Below are 17,850 nucleotides of genomic sequence, written 5' to 3'. Positions count from 1 at the left end.
CTGAGCTGTTGTTTGTGTCATTAAGAGAAAATAAGCGTTCACTGTTCATCCGTTAAAGTGTTTTTTGCCTCTGTTTAATGTGCGGCTGTGTTCCAATACTGTTTTTAATGCGCCCTTGTTGACCTCCCCTTGATTGAGTCCCCTCTGCCGTCCCGTGTATCGTTCCTTTATCACAACACTGCGAGTGAAGCTGTAAATTTGTGATTTTTGACTTTTATAACCCCAAACTTTACATCTACATCTGTCCATGACAGCTTCCAGCACTGCTTGCTAGTTAGCAAACTGCTAATCTGATCATCTGTGATGCTAATGCAGCAATATTAGCATCATGCTAACCGTAATCTGAGCTCATATTTTACATTTCATGTGCTCATGAACTCGGAGCTGATCCCAGACTGTAAACAACTGACAGTGACTTGCTAGCTAGTTAGCAAGCTAGGTAATATTTAGCAAGAATCTGAGCGCGTAGACGTCCAAAGAAATTGGCTCGACGCTCTGTTTGTCCATGTGAAAAAGGAGGGAGCTTCAGATCATTATCGCTAGCCTTCCTTTAATTCTTTTGACTTGACGTAATATAAAATTCTGGCTTTATTAAACGATAAGCTAGTTTAGGAACATGAATTAAGCCTGCTAGCTACTAACATACAGGACAGTGCTAATGTTAAACTGTTTTAAACTGATACATTGTGTAAATAATTAGCTCGTAACTTAGCTAACATTAGATAAACTATTACATTCTGACCAGAATTGTATGTGAATTAGTTAAGTCAAACTTAAGAAATGAAAAGAAAGACCACTGGTGATGTCATATGATGAAGCCTAAACAGTCACTAGTCAAAATGAGGGGGTATTGGGAAAAAAGTATTAGAACACAGCCTTCTGTAAAGCCGAACTTGTTAATAGTTTCAACATTAAAGCTAACATTAAAACTTTCTTTAGCTACGCTGTGTATTCAGCTATCATCATTTCCATTGTTAGCACAGTTTAGCTTCTGTTTCTGCTTCTGTTTATGAATGTGAATGTACATTAAAGGTATATGGATCTGCAGGACAGTCTGTTTACCTGCTCTGTTAAAAAAAAAAATCTTTCTGTCAGGTTCCACAAAAGCAAATCTCAATGCTGTGTTATTAATTCTGTTCCGGAACCTGAATGTATTTCAATGTCATGTCATGTTTTCTTTTCTTTTCTTTTTTGAATCATCTGAGTACCATTTAAAGCAAGTTAATGCTGCATTTCTGTAGCGTATGGGTGGAGCGTTAAACTCAATCAGCCAACTATTATAGTCCATAAGAATACACAGTTTACAATGTGATAGTTAACCATCACTAGTTTTGGCTAATAGTTTACTCAATTTTAGGAGGACTGTTCGCAAACCTTTCTAGCTAATTTACATTAAATCGTTACTGCAAAAGATGAAACGTTACCCTTACATAACAAGCTAGTTGGCTAATGTTTGAACTGTGATGTGTTTGTAGCTGGCTAGCTTAATTCATGGATAATCATGTTTACCCTAAGCTCCACCCAGGATGTGCTAATCAGAGGCATCTTAGCATGCTAATTATTTGACCTAGCTAGTCTTGTAAGCTTGAAAACAAACATTAATAAGCTGTTTTATCTGCAACTTTTTTTCTTTTTTTTTTTTGCTTTGCTAAACCACTATTAGCACTAGATAGTCTGTTTCGGTCAGATTCACACAGTCTTAAAACCGGACGAGTTCATGCGTCATTCATAAGAGCTTAACGATCCATCAGAAGGCGCTCGCAAGACTCGTTGGAGTCGAAATCTCATTCAAAGTACGTAAACAGGCGCCATATTGGAGAGTTTAGAGACTTTCCTTTATGTATTCGTACATATTCTGTCTCTCAAACTCAAATCCTGCCTTTTTATTCATGCTTTAAATGGGCTTCTGACACTACTGAATGTTGTGAGAGGCTTCTGATGCTTTATTAAGCTCTTACGCATGGTTTCTGGACATCCACAGCTGAGACTGTGTATAATTTATCTGTGTAATTAGGCCATTTATGTAATACACTAAAGAGTCATTGTGATATAGAGTATTAAATTGTACATTAGACATTTTCTGCATAAAGAAATGATTCGCTCTGTGTAAATGAGCACTAACAGCTAATAAGCTAATGAGCATTTCCACGAAATGGTACTCAGATTTTTTTTTTTATTATTTTTTTAAAAATCTTTGGCTAGTTTTTTTCCTTTTCTTTATTCAGTCACGTGTTTTAGCCCATGATCTGTTTTGATCTGAACTGTACCCCTACTGAGAAGGAAAAAAAACTCATAAGGCTAACAATGAAGGTAAATGTTAGCAAGAACGCATTGCCATAATGCTGACCAGCCTTGATATATTATCAGCAGTGTTCGACTTGTTGGTGAAGTAAATTTTGGGAGATTTTCTCAAACCGTGTACTTACATTGCACTTTAAAGGTCATATTAGCAGGCTAGCTCGGCCTAGCGACACGCTGCTTTGTACAACACTTTTTATACAATTTCTTTTGCATTGTACATAAAGCAGATTGACAGTGTGATACTGTTCTAACACATCCTTGTTGACTTCCCCTTAAAAAAAAAATACAAAAACCTTTACCACAATAACAATGTAAAAAGAGAGGGAGAGAGAGATTTATCAAATCAAACAGCATTATTTCCTTCTAATTCTGTTTAGAGTTGCTAATGCAATCTTGTTAACTAGCTAGTGTTATGAAGTAATAGAATGTTCTTAGCTGTAAGGTAAAGTGGTTGTTAAATATCATATTTTTATTGTTCTTTTATGTGAAAAGCATGTATAGTATTACAGTAATAGTTAAGGCATTATTTTTTTATTTTAAAAAATTAAGCTACATGCTTAACATGCTGAAACTACATTTGTGTGTCTGGAAAATTCCGTTGCAAGTTTCCATGGAAACAGGTCATGCCACTGAGCAGTGGTGAGTGGGGGAGGGGTTTTACACACTGCGACAGCCATTTTGGTGATTAAATTAGCAATGGAAACTGTTTTGAAGGAATAATCTAGCTAGCCAGCTAGCCTAGCATGAGTATAATGACATTTAGTCAGGGTGAAAATCACACAACGGCCCTTAAGATGGCCAAGAGGACTGAACCACTGGGGAAATGTAGGGGCAATTCAAAAAGGGTGTGTTTAAAAAACAACAACAACAGTATTAAAACTAGTTTAATGTAAACAATAATGAGAAATGACTACTCAGCTAAAATAAATTGTCAAATCAAGAGCTGTATTAGCAGGCTAGCTTGTTTTTTGTTAAGGAGGATTGTTTTGATCCACACAGCCGCTAGTCATGATGTCATGGAGGCTGTGAGGAACAGAGGTCCGATCGATCCGTCAGCTTGCTAAAGACTGACACCGGCATGTGGAGAAGGTCAGCGGAACGTTCCGGAAAATGACGTTTAGCCATGAGTGAGGTTCCTGAAATTTCAGGAAATGAGGTTCTTCAAATCAGTGTGCAGAAGATGTGAGGAGCCGAGGAGAATGGAACGATGGAAAGAACCGAAGGATGGAAGTGAAAAGTGAAATGTTATTGAGGGTTTGGAATAAACTGAAGGTGTAAGCTGAGGGGAAGTGTCGAGTGCGTGTGAAAACAATCATCAGACATATTAGCAAGCTAGCTCGGCCTAGCAACACGTTACAGAAACAATCGGATATGATATGTGATGTTGTTTTTAACACACACTGTTTACCATAAGAACAATGCAAAAAAAAAAAAAAAGATTTCTCAAAGGAAGTAGCACCATTTACTTCACCCTCTGTTCAGTCACATCAGCTTGCTAATTAACTAGCTTCTTAACTAGCTAGCATTATTATGAAGTAACAAAATCATATCAGTTGTAAAATAAGAAATTAACTGTTGTTTGTGTGTGTGTGTGTGTGTGTGTGTGTGTGTGTGTGTGTGATATTAACATCAATTTTCAGGAGTATATCCCGCTAATCTCATTGTTAATCTCTGCTCGTGATTTTATCTTCTGAGAGCTGATGCCATTTTGCTTTGGCTTTCCTGTGTGCGCTAATTTAGCATCTAGCATCAGCGCTTCTGTCGTGGTATTTATTGGATCGTGAAAGACTAGCTCTACACCAACACTCCAAGTTTTAAATATAGACCTATAATCAACATTTCTCTTTCGACCTGGCAGTGTGCGCTAGCAGCGGACTTTAAAACTGATCTGATTTCTCATTTCGTTTTTTATTTTTAAATAAGCGAATCGATTTGATTAATACAAAGTCTGAACAATCTATACCTAAACTTCTTTCCATCATTATTCAGGTTTATTTACAAACAAAACAAATCAAAAGCAAAATAGGGTCCGTAATGATGCGTGGGGAAATCTTAAATGTGCTGACTGGAGTCACTGCGTTAAAAAGGGGCGGCGCTTATTCAAATTTAATTATGCCATCACTTTTATCTAATTTTGTTGTCTCAGTGTAGTGTTTGGAATAAATACTAAAGTTGATCAAGTTCGGTTACTGTTATGTTAACTAGCAAGTAGCCACAATTTCTAGCACGCTAGCTTTACACCAACTACTATTTTGTGTAATTACAGCAAGTATAGCTAAGCTAACTGGCAAGCTAGATAACATTACGCTATTATATTGTGTAATTAAAACCTGTAGCCAAGCTTACCAGAAAGCTAGCTAACATTACACTATCATATTGTGTATTTAAAGCACGTCGGTAGCTAACATTAGGTTAACTATTATATTGTGTTTATAAAACAAGGAACTTACTAACTAATATTAGCATAAAATTTATATTGTGATTCTAAAATAAGTCACTAAACTTACTAGCAAGCTAGCTAAAGTTATATTGCGTTATATTGGGTTTTTAAAACAGGTAGCCACACGTACTAGCTAATATTAAGCTAACTACTGTATTATGCATTTAAAGAACGTGGCTAAGCTCACTAGCTAACATTACACTAACTATTAAATTGTGTAATTATAGTCTTTGCAACCAGACAGGAAACTGGACGAAAGTTTAAAATCACTCCACATGGTTTTATTTTCCTCAAGATTATTTACATACATAAATAAAAAAAAAGATGAAACATGTTTAACAATCCGGGCTGCACGACGTATCGCTGATTAATCGTCTCGCAATACTGTAATATGCAAATGAGCTTTTTAACAAACCTCAGTGTGTTTCGTGTTGTCGGAGGTTCTAGATCTCAAATGTGTTAATTTTCTCTCTTTTGTCAAAAACAGAACAAAACATCAACATCTGTGTAAACATCTGGTGTGGAGGAATGGACAGAAAGCATTTTTTTTCCTGAGGAGATCTGTAAGTGTTTAGATCAAATAAATAACTCATAAATGCGTTACAAGACATTATAAACATAAACATAGCACCACACCAGTTCTGACTGCATTAGCAATTTTTGCTAGTTCATGCTAGGTGGCTAACGTGAGATCACTCTTGGTGACTGAAGCTATGCTAATAATTAATCTGTACCTGTGTAAACTTTGTTGAAAAGCCTGGAGATATAAACATACGCTAACTTTTATTACCTTGTCATGAAGATAATTCAGACAAAATCCTGCTAACAGCGTAGCTGTAGCCTAGCACAGCCACATATGCTAAAACTTTTCAATTTGCTAGAATTTTTTACATTATTTGTACTCGCTGTTGGGCTTGTTGAACTAATATTTTGAGCTGGCTTAGGTTATGCTAGCATTGCTTATGCTAGCTTGTACCTTCAAGCTAATTAGTATTTTGTTTTTGAGCTTCCTTTTTTTTTGTTAAACTTGAAAATACTGTGCTAATTTCTAGCTTTTTTTCCTTCATGTTAGCTTTGTTACTCCTCTTAGCCTAATTAAATATTTTTGCTTAATCCGTATTGAGTCTTTTTATTGGAAGTTTTTTAAAGGCTATGCTAGCTGCTAGCTTTTGTCTCTGTTTAGCCTTTAATGCTACACTCACCATTGGTATTTTGTGCTGAATTATTTCATTAACAGTTAAAGCAAAACGAAAAATTTCAACGTCAAACTTGGGCGAAAAGACTCTTAAAATAAGAGTCCTTACATGCTAAATCCAAAGCCTGGCTTGCTAAAAAATATTAGCACCCTTGGCTTAGCATAATAAAGGTTAATTTAAAAAATAAAAGTACAGTTACAGGTTTTTTTTGCTTTCACACTTGGCTAATCCGACCCAGACTGTTAGCCTCGAGTTTAGGCCTCAGGTCTACCAGCTGCTGTCGAACACTTTCTTACACATGTTGGAGTTTTCCTGATGAAGAGGAAACTCAGAGCCAGGAATGAGCTGCTCGCGACTCCTGTGCCAGGCGTACGGCTTTCCGGAGGACAACTTCTCCATTTTATACACTGCCTCCCTACAGCACACCACAAACAACACCACGTTAAACACTAACTCCTGCTAAAAAATAAGGTTTCTGTAAAGAAAATGCTAATAATTAGCAAGTAGCCAAGTCTCTAGCCAACTAGCTGTGGTTTGCTACCTAAACTTCACAAGTGAGCTAAACTCCAAGCATCACGAGGCTGAGGTTACGCAGTTTGGGCCACTAGAACTACGCATGTGGTTTGAGATGTTCACCTGAATGGGAACGTGGTCTTATCCATCTGCATGCACACCAGGAAGGGGTACTCGGAGAACTGCACGGTGGTGATGAAGTCAAGCGCCGCCTCCATCTCAAAGCTCACCTCCATCCCCACGCTCAGGAAGTCCGCATCCACCGTCACGTTGCCCATGACAACCAGAGCGCCCCTGTGGAGAACGTAGACAATTCAGATAAACGTCAAGGTTCTTGTGTTCCAGTGGAACTGTGATGAACCTTCTGTTGTAGGGTTATGTAGAATCTTTAAGACAAACTAAGTAACATTTTAGTGTACTAGATGAAATCAAGGTTCTCGTCCGGTTCTGCATGTAACTTATTTCATGTCAAGCTAGCAGCTTTGCTAATTTACGTTTAGCTACTACATTGATGATCTTTTGGTGTAGCATTGGGGAGCTAACTATATTTAATACCTTATTTTTACTATAAAGCTAGCTTGCTATTTACATTTATCTGACATACTCTGAAGAAAGCAATTTTTCGTATTGCTAGCTAGCTTACTTATTAGCAAGCTAGCACAAATCTTATCAAAGATTTACATTTAGCCTAAGATTTTACATCTTGCATTTGAGCTTCAACTTCACAGAGCTTCCGAAGAACTTTGCTGGAAGGTTTCTGTCCCAAACCGTCCGTTTCTCAAGGAACCCTGTGTCCTACACAATTTTTTCCAGCTGAGCTGTTGGCTGTAGCGATCTGTGGTTTATTTGTGTCTGTACATAGCTCATAGCCTGCTAATGTCTGTGTGAGCTTTTACAAAAGAACTAGCACCCAGTTCCTTGAATCCTACACCTGTTCATGGATTTAAAAAAAAAACCCAGACTATAACTTCATTATTTAGCATAAATTTATCCCTTAGCATCAAATGCAAGAACCTCAAGCAACGCTAAACGTTCAAAATGTTAATATTTTAGAACCGAAACCAATGACCTTCTCCTCTGACGCACAACGGGGGTCTATATTTGGACTCAAAGCCACAACCTGACCTGTCTGCCAGTGCATTTGTTTCCTGGCTAGCACTTAGCCGGCTTAGCCAGCGTTTCCAGGCTAGCAGCCAGAAGCTAAAAGACGAGCACCTGGTGCAGATGCTGCTCGCTGGAAGGTTAGAAAAGCCCAATAAGATCACTCTCCCTCTCGAGAGAGTTATGAGAAGGGAAAAGAAACATGGAGCGATTTTGGGAATCTGTCGCAAAAGTAGACAGCAGGGAACAGAGTCTGATGAAATGTTTGATGATTATTTTTATACCTGTTGTTGACGCTAGTCTTGGATTCCCGGTACCAAAGGCTGAACTCCATTCCTCCAGAGATATCGATGGCCAAACCACCCTGGAACTCGACAGCGGCCCGCAGGCCAGATTGCAGAGGGATCACCTGAGAGACAGATAGAAAGGGAAATGTGATCACATGGACGCCAACTTCGAGTTATGGGCAAGAGTAAGGTGGTGTTGATGATGGAACAATTCTTTCAAGGATGATGGGAACCAAAAGCCACGTTTCCTTTAACCAGTTGAGGCCGAGGACCAACCAATTGCTAATTGTTGCTGGGTCTCACCTGAGAGTGGTCAGTGAGCAGGATGAGTCCCTTCACCACGTTTATGGGGTCTCCAGACATAGAGAACATCTTGGACATCAGGTCGCTGTAGCCCTTGAAAAAGGTCACGGGCCGGAGCTGAACGTCCATGAGCAGCGCCGACATTCCAGCAAACGACTCCAGGTCCTCCTCACCTTCATCAGCTGTCGCCGCTATCAGAGACTCCAGACCCTGAGCCTCGATGGCCACCTGGATGGGAGGTGCAGTCAGTGAAGTTTAGGTAAAAAGAGTATGATTCTTACAGACGAGTCATAGGTGAGGTTGTGTACACGTGGGAGGAGTCATACAGGTGAAGGTATGTGCAGGTGGGAGGAGTCTTATTTGTCTCATTAGTCTTCTACTTCTGTTCTTCTTATTCTTATGATTATTATAACTAGATCACTAGATCTAAAGCCTGCAAGCTGACTGCTAAAACGAGTTAAGAGCTCCTCAGAGGCGTGTGTGTGTGTTCCCTCCTCAACCTCTTGACGTTTCCTGGCTGCTGGCGATCACATAAACAATTATCACCTCCTTTTTAAACTTCTCCATGTTATGATTTATAGTCAGCTCCACATTAGCTCTCCTGCCAGCCGCTGCATGAAACTCAAACTCCTCTGTCCCGTTCGTTTCGGTGTCTCAAACCTTCCATGTTCTCACATTCATTTATCACTCATTTGCTAACTTTAGTTCTTGACACGTCTCGAGAATCCAGTTTTAGGTGCCGGCTCGAGGGGTTGCTCTTTTTCTCAGTCTCGGTTCCTGCTGTTTTTAGGATGTTTTTCCTCACCACTGTCACGCTCAGCTCCGTCACATACATTGGAACACTGAACTTTGGAAATGAAATATGGATTCTCATTAACCTCTTAACTACCTCAGTGTCACTTTTTCTGTTTAAGGGAATGGGAAACATGGTCATTTATAGAGTTTCTCTTGCTGAATGATTAAAATGTCTGATGTTTAGATTCAAGTTCTCAGGCACTTGCAGTACCTGAAGGCCGTGCAGGAGGGCGCCGTTGCTCTGGCCGTAAATGTTCATGTTGCTCGTCCTAAGGATTCCTGACCCCGAGTACAGAATGTCCAAGCTGTAGGTGGTGGTCACGTCAGCGCCCCCTGCAGGACGACAGGTGAACAGGATAAAGAGTAAAACAGCTGAGTAATCTAAACTGAACCCAAATAAATGCGAACATTTTGTTAAAATTATTTACACCTGTACACCTGTTTTAATTGATTCCTGGACAGATTTTGACAAATCTTGATGTTAGAGACATGTGCCACAAATACGTGATACTTGGGCTGGGTGTATATATATATATATATATATATATATATATATATATATATATATAAGAGAAAAGAAAACATGAATTCACTTTTTTGTTGCATAAATTAAACTCATCTTGCATTTCAGCTTTTCTAATAATAAGGTGAAGGTAAGGTGAGTATCTGGGTATAAAAGTGTTTTTAAAGGTGCACATACAACAACAAGAACAGTCTTCAAGTTTGCTTTAACGCTATTCCATTCACGGTTGGAGGTCAGAGGTCAGGACTAGGGGAAGCAGAGGGTCACGTACGTGTCATGTAGCCGGAGTAGGAGGACGAGGATCCGATCTTCGAGAAACGGTCGTAGTTCTGCGCGATCGTGTCCTTCATGACTTCACGCACTATTTTACTGCAGAATAAAGAGAAGACGAAGATCGGAGATAAGCCGAGCTCACCCCTCGTTCACTCTCATGAGTGACAAAGCAACAGGTGATGTGTGCACCACAGAGCCAAAATTTTATCTAGTCTAGTGTACCTGTTCCAGTGAGGCTCACCTGGAAGGCATGTCGAAGCAAGTATAGGTAGCAAGGCTGCAGTATCTCCTGTACCTGTACAGGTATGGCTCACCTGGGAGGCATGTCGAAGCGCAGGACATCCTCCACTTTGGACAGCATGTATTTGTTCATCTCATGAGGCAGATGGCCGATGGAGAGCAGAAGGTTCTTCACCTCCTCGTAAGACGGATCGCTGCTCAGGATCACATCAGCCGCCACGGCACGAACGTTCTTCTCGTAGACTCGTCGGTTCTGATGGTACACGCGATTCAGCATCCGTTTCACCTGTGAATACAAAAACAGAACGAGAGGTATACTTCAGTCTCAGGTATTTGATGTGAACGACATTCTGGCCTAAACGAGGAAGTCATTCAGGACACAGACCTCGCACGTGATGAGCTGAGGCCCGTATCTCTGCAGAGCGGTGATGGCAATGGTGCTCAGCGCTCCGGTCCCAGACTCGGCGAATCGAGTGAGCAGCGGTATGGCCTCCGGCAGGAGAGCATTCTTCAGGGCCAGCAGGTACATCTGAACCTGAGCCTCATCCTGAGTGCTCTCTGGTCCTGCGAGGATCTGCTGCTTCACCTTAACAACCACCTGAAGTCCAAAAAAGAGAAGTTAATAAACTGAGTGCATCACTGAAATGACTCTGACTCAAATGAATCGAACTACAGATGAGATGAATCAGCCCAAAGTGATTAGTATACTCTCATACTTGATTCGGTTTTATTTGATTCGATTCAGTTCATTGGATATGATTCGTGAGTCTGATTCACATACCTTTACTTGAGTTATAAAAATCTCCTGCATTTGATTCTCTTAAATCTGATTCAATAGGATTTGATTCTAGTGTTGATAGTGACGACTCACCGGGAGCTCACATCCTCCTTTCTGGCACAGTTTTTTCACCAAAGCTCCCATGATGATCACGATTGACTCCTTAATGTCTGTGCTGCTGATCTTCCCGTTAGAGATATCCTACACAGAACACACACACACTTCAGTGTTATACTATACACCTGAAACTCCACCACACTATTGTTCAGGCTAAACAGACAATTTTGACATAGTTTGGCCAATAATACAACGTACACTATGTGTGTGTGTGTGTGTGTGTGTGTGTGTGTGTGTGTGTGTGTGTGTGTGTTTCTCACCAGCAGGGCCTGCAGCATGCTCTCAGTAGGGTGGGAGGCGAAACCACATGCGTAGAGGAAACGCTCCTGCAGCAACACACTGTCACTTTTTGCTTTACTGAAGTCCAGGAACTCCAACATGGCCGACAGAGAGGCAGGAGTCTGGGCCGAGGTCACTGCGTCCACCAGCTGAGGACTACAGAGAGACAGACAGACAAACTGTATATGTAAACTGAATCGGACTAAGATAAATCATATTTGATTAACTGAACTAAACCAAACAAAACTATATCAAACATAAATCAGATTCAAATGAATCTCTCAAACATGTATTTAAGTCATATTTAACTAATGAATCTGAAACAAACAGAATGATATTGAACATGAAATGATTCCAATTCAAGTGATTCATACTGAATCTATCTAACTGAAAGATGATCTGGTCAAATGAATCAATACACGAATCAATTAAGTACAGTGAATCAATCTTTACGGACTCAAAGTAACCTGAATCATTCAGAAACAACTCCATCTAAAACAAAGGAACATGAAAAGGAGGGAGTGTAACCGCAGGGAGCGAGGGAGTGTAACCGCAGGGAGCGAGGGAGTGTAAACGTAGGGAGCGAGGGAGTGTAACCGCAGGGAGCGAGGGAGTGTAACCGTAGGGAGCGAGGGAGTGTAACCGTAGGGAGCGAGGGAGTGTAACCGTAGGGAGCGAGGGAGTGTAAACGTAGGGAGCGAGGGAATGTAAACGTAGGGAGCGAGGGAGTGTAAACGCAGGGAGCGAGGGAGTGTAAACGTAGGGAGCGAGGGAGTGTAAACGTAGGGAGCGAGGGAGTGTGTGTCCCTTACAGTGCGGTCTTGCTGCAGTTCTGAAGTACACTCAGGATCTGCTCTTTGCTGGACGAGCGCAGGCTGTGGATCAGAGACAGGAAACTGCGAGGACCTGAAGATTTAGCCAGAGATTGTGGCTCCAACTGAGAACGCACTGCCTTCCATGTGTCCATCAACTACAAACACACACACACACACACACGCACACACACACCCCAAAATGAATCATATTAATTAGAGTGATATAGATCTGAAAAAACACGAGGTGACTCGGCTCCAGGTTTGTATTAATAAGAGAAAGAGCGTACAGTCGGACAGGCTTTACAGCGGGTGCTGGTTTTCTCCGTCATCACTCCCACAGAGACCAGTTTGGGGTCGAGACTCTTCACCACACTCGCTGCCTCTTTACCGGAAACTTCCGCAGGTCCGTCTGTCACCGCGAGCAGAGTGAGCGACTGCCTGAGGGACAAACACAGCGCTTTAACACAACACACTGACCTGTGACTGAGACTGCACTGTGAGTGTGTTACTGTCATACACTCACATTTACATGTAGTGTGTGTAGTTAGTGTAGTGTGTAGTTAGTGTAGTGTGTAGTTAGTGTAGTGTGTAGTTAGTGTAGTGTGTAGTTAGTGTAGTGTGTGTAGTTAGTGTAGTGTGTAGTTAGTGTAGTGTGTAGTTAGTGTAGTGTGTAGTGTGTAGTTAGTGTAGTGTGTAGTTAGTGTAGTGTGTAGTTAGTGTAGTGTGTGTAGTTAGTGTAGTGTGTGTAGTTAGTGTAGTGTGTAGTTAGTGTAGTGTGTAGTTAGTGTAGTGTGTGTAGTTAGTGTAGTGTGTAGTTAGTGTAGTGTGTAGTTAGTGTAGTGTGTGTAGTTAGTGTAGTGTGTAGTTAGTGTAGTGTGTAGTTAGTGTAGTGTGTGTAGTTAGTGTAGTGTGTAGTTAGTGTAGTGTGTAGTTAGTGTAGTGTGTAGTTAGTGTGTACACAGCCAAGTGTGTGAAGTTATAGTTAGTGTAGTGTGTAGTTAGTGTGTGTAGTTAATGTGTGTAATTAGTGTGTGTGTAGTCTCTCTTACTCAGACAGCACTTTGGCAGCAGTGGTGCGGCGAGCGTTGACTGACAGGACGTGCGTTTCCTTGGTGACAGCAGATTTGATGAAGATGCCTTGCAGAGTGATGAGTGTCACTGAGCTTGACTTCTCACCCACACCCAACACCTGCGAGAGAACATACACACTGCACTTCACCTGACCTGCTGAGTGTGTGTGCATGAGTGTGTGTGTGCGTGAGTGTGTGTGTGTGTGTGTACCTGGCTGTGTGTGGTGAATCCCGTCTCCTGAGTTTTGCAGCTGTCTGTGTGTTTCGTGCGGATCACCTGATCTTTAGAAACCTTGTACTCAACCAGACACTTTCCTGACGCATCAGCCTGCGGACACACACACACACACACACACACACACACACACACACACACACACACCACAAAGCAACAGTAATGTCTTAGTTTCACACACGACACACTGAAAACAATCTGCTTATCTCTATAGTTATGCTGTCGTTATCGGCTTTGTCCCAAATCACACCTTATTCACTACATAGTGCACTATTTCAAGAATGTTGCCAGTTTCAAAAGACTAGTGAAAATCATCCAGTGCACCACAGCAGGTTAATGCAAAGATAGTGCACTTCAGTAGTGTGCAGTGAACAGAGTGTGCGGTTGAGGACACGCCCACACTGGACATAATGTAACTATATGATGCAGTGAAAACAAATCTAGTGTAGGGAATAGTGAGTAGGGCACAATATGGAACAGCCTTTACCTCCATCATCTTGCCAGACTTCAGCTGCATCATCAGCATACTGGCCACGCCCCTTTTCAGATTCTTGATGGTAGCAGGTTCCGCCTTGTGTGTGTAAAGACTCCTGACCTGCGCAGTGATAATAATCACAAGACGTGTAACTCTTTTGTCCTCCATCTGACCCATCACATCTTATGAGTTGCCTTTTACAGAAAAGGGGCGGAGTTGAGAAGCAGATTTCAGGGCCAGAAAAAAAATGTTAATAGAAGCTTAAAAACATGAAGAAACTGGTCCTATCCCCTGCATGGCGATACTGTGCCTCAGACTTTCTAACCAATTTATTGAAATGAGATGATTATTGCAGGTATAGAAACACTTTTAAACTTTACATACCGCCCCTTTAAACAACATTCTAGTCATTTCCTTACTGTGCAGTCTCTGCAGTCTTAGTTATGCACGTTTGTTTAGTGCGTGTGTGCGTGTGTGTGTGTGCGTATGGTTGTTTTTTTTACCTTGCCCATCTTCCAGAGCAGCATGAAGGGTCTCTGTAGCGCCTCGTTCTTTTCTCTACCCAGAATTCCCTTTGCGGTGGTGCCGTGGAAGATGTTGTTTTTGCGCGAGCGCTCGGCGGCGTTTTGGATCTGAACGTTAGACATCTGAGAGAAAAAAAAAAGAGAGAAAGAGCTGCTTAAAAATTCACACACTGACCACACTGTGTGTCTACACGGTCAGGTTTATATTAACGCACACGTTCGAATAGGTTATCGTTTCTATAGCAACAGCTCACTTGTACGGCGGACGGTCTACATAAATGGATTAAAAAGTGTTTATGTAACGTGTATGGAAGGAGTCTCTGGTGTCAGCGCTTCGTAACAGTCAGTAACTTTCCCGTAAGTTTTCCGACATCTTCAGGACACAGGAGATTAAAAATGTCATTGAAATTGAAAGTTGAATTTGAACTTGTCGTGGTATGAAAGGAATAAAACGTTCGGAGACGTGCTGTTGCTTTCTTGTGGCGACCTCGTTCTTCGTTCTCCTCACCTGGACTCTGAGCAGCTGCTCGTCGTGGTTCTCCGGGTTCCTCCAGGCCAGGCTGATGTCCACATCGCCGGAGATCTTAAACCCGACGTTTCCTCGGCTCGAGCCTTTGGGTCGGTTGACGCTGAGCTCCGTTCTGTAGCTGAATCTGTAAAGACGCCCGCCGTCGAGCTGCGGGCCTGCACTCGCACCTGAAACAACACACACACACACACACACGCTGAGAACACACATGCTGGGCGACCGCAGGTCCTGTTTATTCAGGACGGGCAGGAAATGCCACGATAACTAATCCTAATTCTCAAAAAATTCCAAAATATCTGTTAACCCGTATCTACTCATTTAATTGAAGGAGGTTTATTCAAGGACGACTGGTTTTACGGATGTGACATTTTTGACCTTTAGATTAGCAAAGCTTAGCGTCACTGAGATGAGGCAATGTGTGGTCACGTGACCTATCGAGCGAACTTTGAGAGAAAATAACAAGCTTAATTACGCTGGGGTCAAATGTCGTAACGCGCTCACGCTCACGCTCGTATCTCCAGACAACCGACGGGCCTCCACGTTTAGCAAGTGTAACCCGAAGGATTTCCGTTTTAATACCAGAGCAAGTTCCGTGTAACGTGAGGATCGCGTCCTGACTCTGATACGAATCACTTGTCCTCTAGACATGTCATATTTTACCTCTTAAAATCACCAGTGAAGCTCCATATAAAGATATATATTAGAAACATATAGACATAGCAGAACATATTAGACATATTAGACATATTCTCGCGGATGCTGCAGTGACAAATAAAGAATAAATAACCAATCAAATGTTGCTGCTTTTTTTAAATGTGCAAGAGATTAGAGCAAGTAGGAAGAAAGAAAGAAATGCAAAAGAAAATATCATAAATATATATATATATATATAAAATACAAATATAAATAGATTATTTATATAAATATGAAATAAGAAAATATACAAAGAGGGAAAATATCTTCTGTTTAAAGCGGCCGTATCAGACATGAAAGAACATCATCTACAGTATATCTCATATATAAATATATATATACATACATATATATTATATTACCCCCCCTCCCCCAGCCCTCTCTCTCGCTCTCTCTCTCTCTCTCTGTGTGTGTGTTCCTCTATGTCTCTCGCCCGGGACACTTGGATCTGATCTGTACTGACGTGTCACTCTGATATTTCATCATCGCTCACATCCTCGTGCATGACATCATCGCATATCTCCTGACCCGTCATTTGTCTAAATGTGTACCTGAGCTCTTGTCGATTAGGTTCTATGCTACAAGTGCACTAGATAAAGTGTGCTATCTTTTCACTAGGGACCCAAGTGACCCAGGGTTAGGGTTAGGGTTAAATAGGATTCAGTTTGGATTCAGTTTCCATTCCATATGCAAAAATAATATCCTCAGTACCCTGAGTAGTGTACTTGATCTTTAGGAACACATTAGGATACACTTTGTTCCCTATACCCTATAGACATGCACTATGTAGGGTACTCTATAATGGCTTATAGACCCTAAGTACTGCACTAGATGTTCTATAGGGATCCCTTAGGATTTTGTTCACTATATTGCCTAAATAAATGCACCCTAAGCACCCTAAAAGTGCACTAGGTGTTCTGTAAGGATTCATTTGGGATTAGTCCGTGTATTCCTTCATAGAATTGCATAAATACGGTGTGTAGTGCTCCAAAACAGGCCTATTTCCTATTCTACTCCTCACTACAAACACATCTATACGGCATGAAATGTCTCACTTCCTGTTAGGTGAGGATAACGTTATGAGTTCAAATCCCAGTCTGATTGTACCCTCAGGTTTATCTCTTATTTCTCAACCCGGCTTTTAATCATTAACTGGTTGCAGGGTGCAGAATGAATGAACCCTGAGTCTCGTACAGATTTATAAAGCAAATATGTCTGTATATATACCGTGTATTTCTATCACATTCAGCACATTGTCTCACACATCATGACCCTAAAACTTCTCAGTATCCTATCAGAGGTCAGAGGTCACTGAACCGATATCTTTAACCCTGACAACCTGACTCTATCTATGTCTACTCTCAGCCTAAAACTCTTCCTGATTTCTTTATCTTTATGAGGAATAAAAGTGTCCTTACCGTGACAGAAGGCTGTGAAACAGCCGGTGAAGCCGAGCAGAAACACTAAAAGTGTCCGCATGGTGAAGGGAAGACGGAGAGAAAGACAGGACCAGGGACAGAGAGAGAGAGAGAGAGAGAGAGAGAGCGAGAGAGAGAGACAGGATGGTGTGTGTACTTCGGCTCTGTTTATCTGAGTGGAGGTCAGACTCCAAACTCCACACTTCAGTACCAAGTACCAAGTACTCTACAGCTACTCATTAACCCGGTTGCCAGATCATAGCCTTTAAATACGGTTTAAAAACCCCCCGAAAACACGACAGATCAAAACCAGATGTGGGGAAGTGGGCGTGGCAGAGTCAGGGAACTCCTCCTCCTCCCGCTCCGTCTCAGAGCAGGGATTTTACATCTGTCAATCAATGGTCAATTATTTCCAGTGATAAATAACTAATGATTACTGATCCTTGTGTTCGTTATGAACATGTTGCCATTGGTAACGACCATCAGACAGTTCTACTGGACCTTATTTATTTATTTATTTATTTAAATCTGAGATATTTTACTGTCTTGTGTCTCATCACCTGTCTCATAATCACCTTTAAACACGGTTCTGTTAAAACCCGGTCTCAGGTGTACTACAGTTAAACCCCCCACATGCAAACACACAAACTGCTCAATCATCTTTTAGATTTTCAAATAAAATTCCTCTCCTTTCAGGATTTTAAACCTAAACATTTATAACCTTTAACTTTTTTTTTTTTAATGAAGTTTTGTTTTTTAATGTCTGCGTGTTTTACTTGAACGTTCAAATCTAAGCTCTCAATTTTTTTCATCTCTTAATGATGTGTGTGTGTTTTAGATAAACTTTTAAAACTTAAGCCGTCTAACTTTTTGTTTTTAATGTTTCACTCGAACTTTTAGATGTAAACACGATCACTTTTTTTAATGATTGACCTGTATAAATAC

General features: G+C 41.1%; 2 protein-coding genes across 3 annotated transcripts in view; one reads left to right on the top strand and one right to left on the bottom strand.

Moving 5' to 3' along the window:
* Positions 1-5,182, top strand: part of LOC128628759 (uncharacterized protein C4orf54) — an 11,868-nt gene extending 6,686 nt beyond the window's left edge. Inside the window, exon 3 of one of the 2 annotated variants that reach the window (XR_008393763.1) lies at positions 3,301-5,182. The gene's annotated coding sequence lies outside the window, so the exon portion shown is untranslated. Of the gene's footprint in view, positions 1,048-3,300 lie in introns of those variants that run through there. The other variant, XM_053677370.1, reaches the window with a different exon arrangement.
* Positions 5,001-17,077, bottom strand: mttp (microsomal triglyceride transfer protein). The gene is made up of 18 exons (XM_017461500.3): positions 16,906-17,077; positions 14,774-14,961; positions 14,245-14,388; positions 13,754-13,861; positions 13,243-13,359; positions 13,011-13,150; positions 12,249-12,399; positions 11,959-12,116; positions 11,128-11,302; positions 10,844-10,951; positions 10,358-10,570; positions 10,047-10,258; positions 9,731-9,828; positions 9,148-9,269; positions 8,142-8,369; positions 7,836-7,960; positions 6,574-6,744; positions 5,001-6,352 (listed from the first exon to the last, which is right to left on the bottom strand). Exons 1-18 carry the CDS (start codon positions 16,964-16,966, stop codon positions 6,205-6,207), a joined length of 2,667 nt encoding a protein of 888 aa, XP_017316989.1. The 5' UTR covers positions 16,967-17,077; the 3' UTR covers positions 5,001-6,204.
* Between the last annotated feature and the right edge of the window lie 773 nt (positions 17,078-17,850).

The sequence above is a fragment of the Ictalurus punctatus genome, chromosome 29 (genome assembly GCF_001660625.3).
Source record: "Ictalurus punctatus breed USDA103 chromosome 29, Coco_2.0, whole genome shotgun sequence".
NCBI lineage: Eukaryota > Metazoa > Chordata > Actinopteri > Siluriformes > Ictaluridae > Ictalurus > Ictalurus punctatus.
The sequence above is the reverse complement of the archived record's forward strand: the minus strand, read 5'-3'. Positions and strand labels throughout refer to the sequence as shown.

Coding starts and splice junctions, on each gene's coding strand:
- mttp (XM_017461500.3), bottom strand. CDS start 16,966: ATGCGGACACTTTTAGTGTTTCTGCTCGGCTTCACCGGCTGTTTCACA. Junction 12,400..13,010: donor GCTGCCAAAGTGCTGTCTGA/GTAAGAGAGACT, acceptor TTTGTCCCTCAG/GCAGTCGCTCACTCTGCTCG. Junction 6,745..7,835: donor AAGACTAGCGTCAACAACAG/GTATAAAAATAA, acceptor CGTTCTCCACAG/GGGCGCTCTGGTTGTCATGG.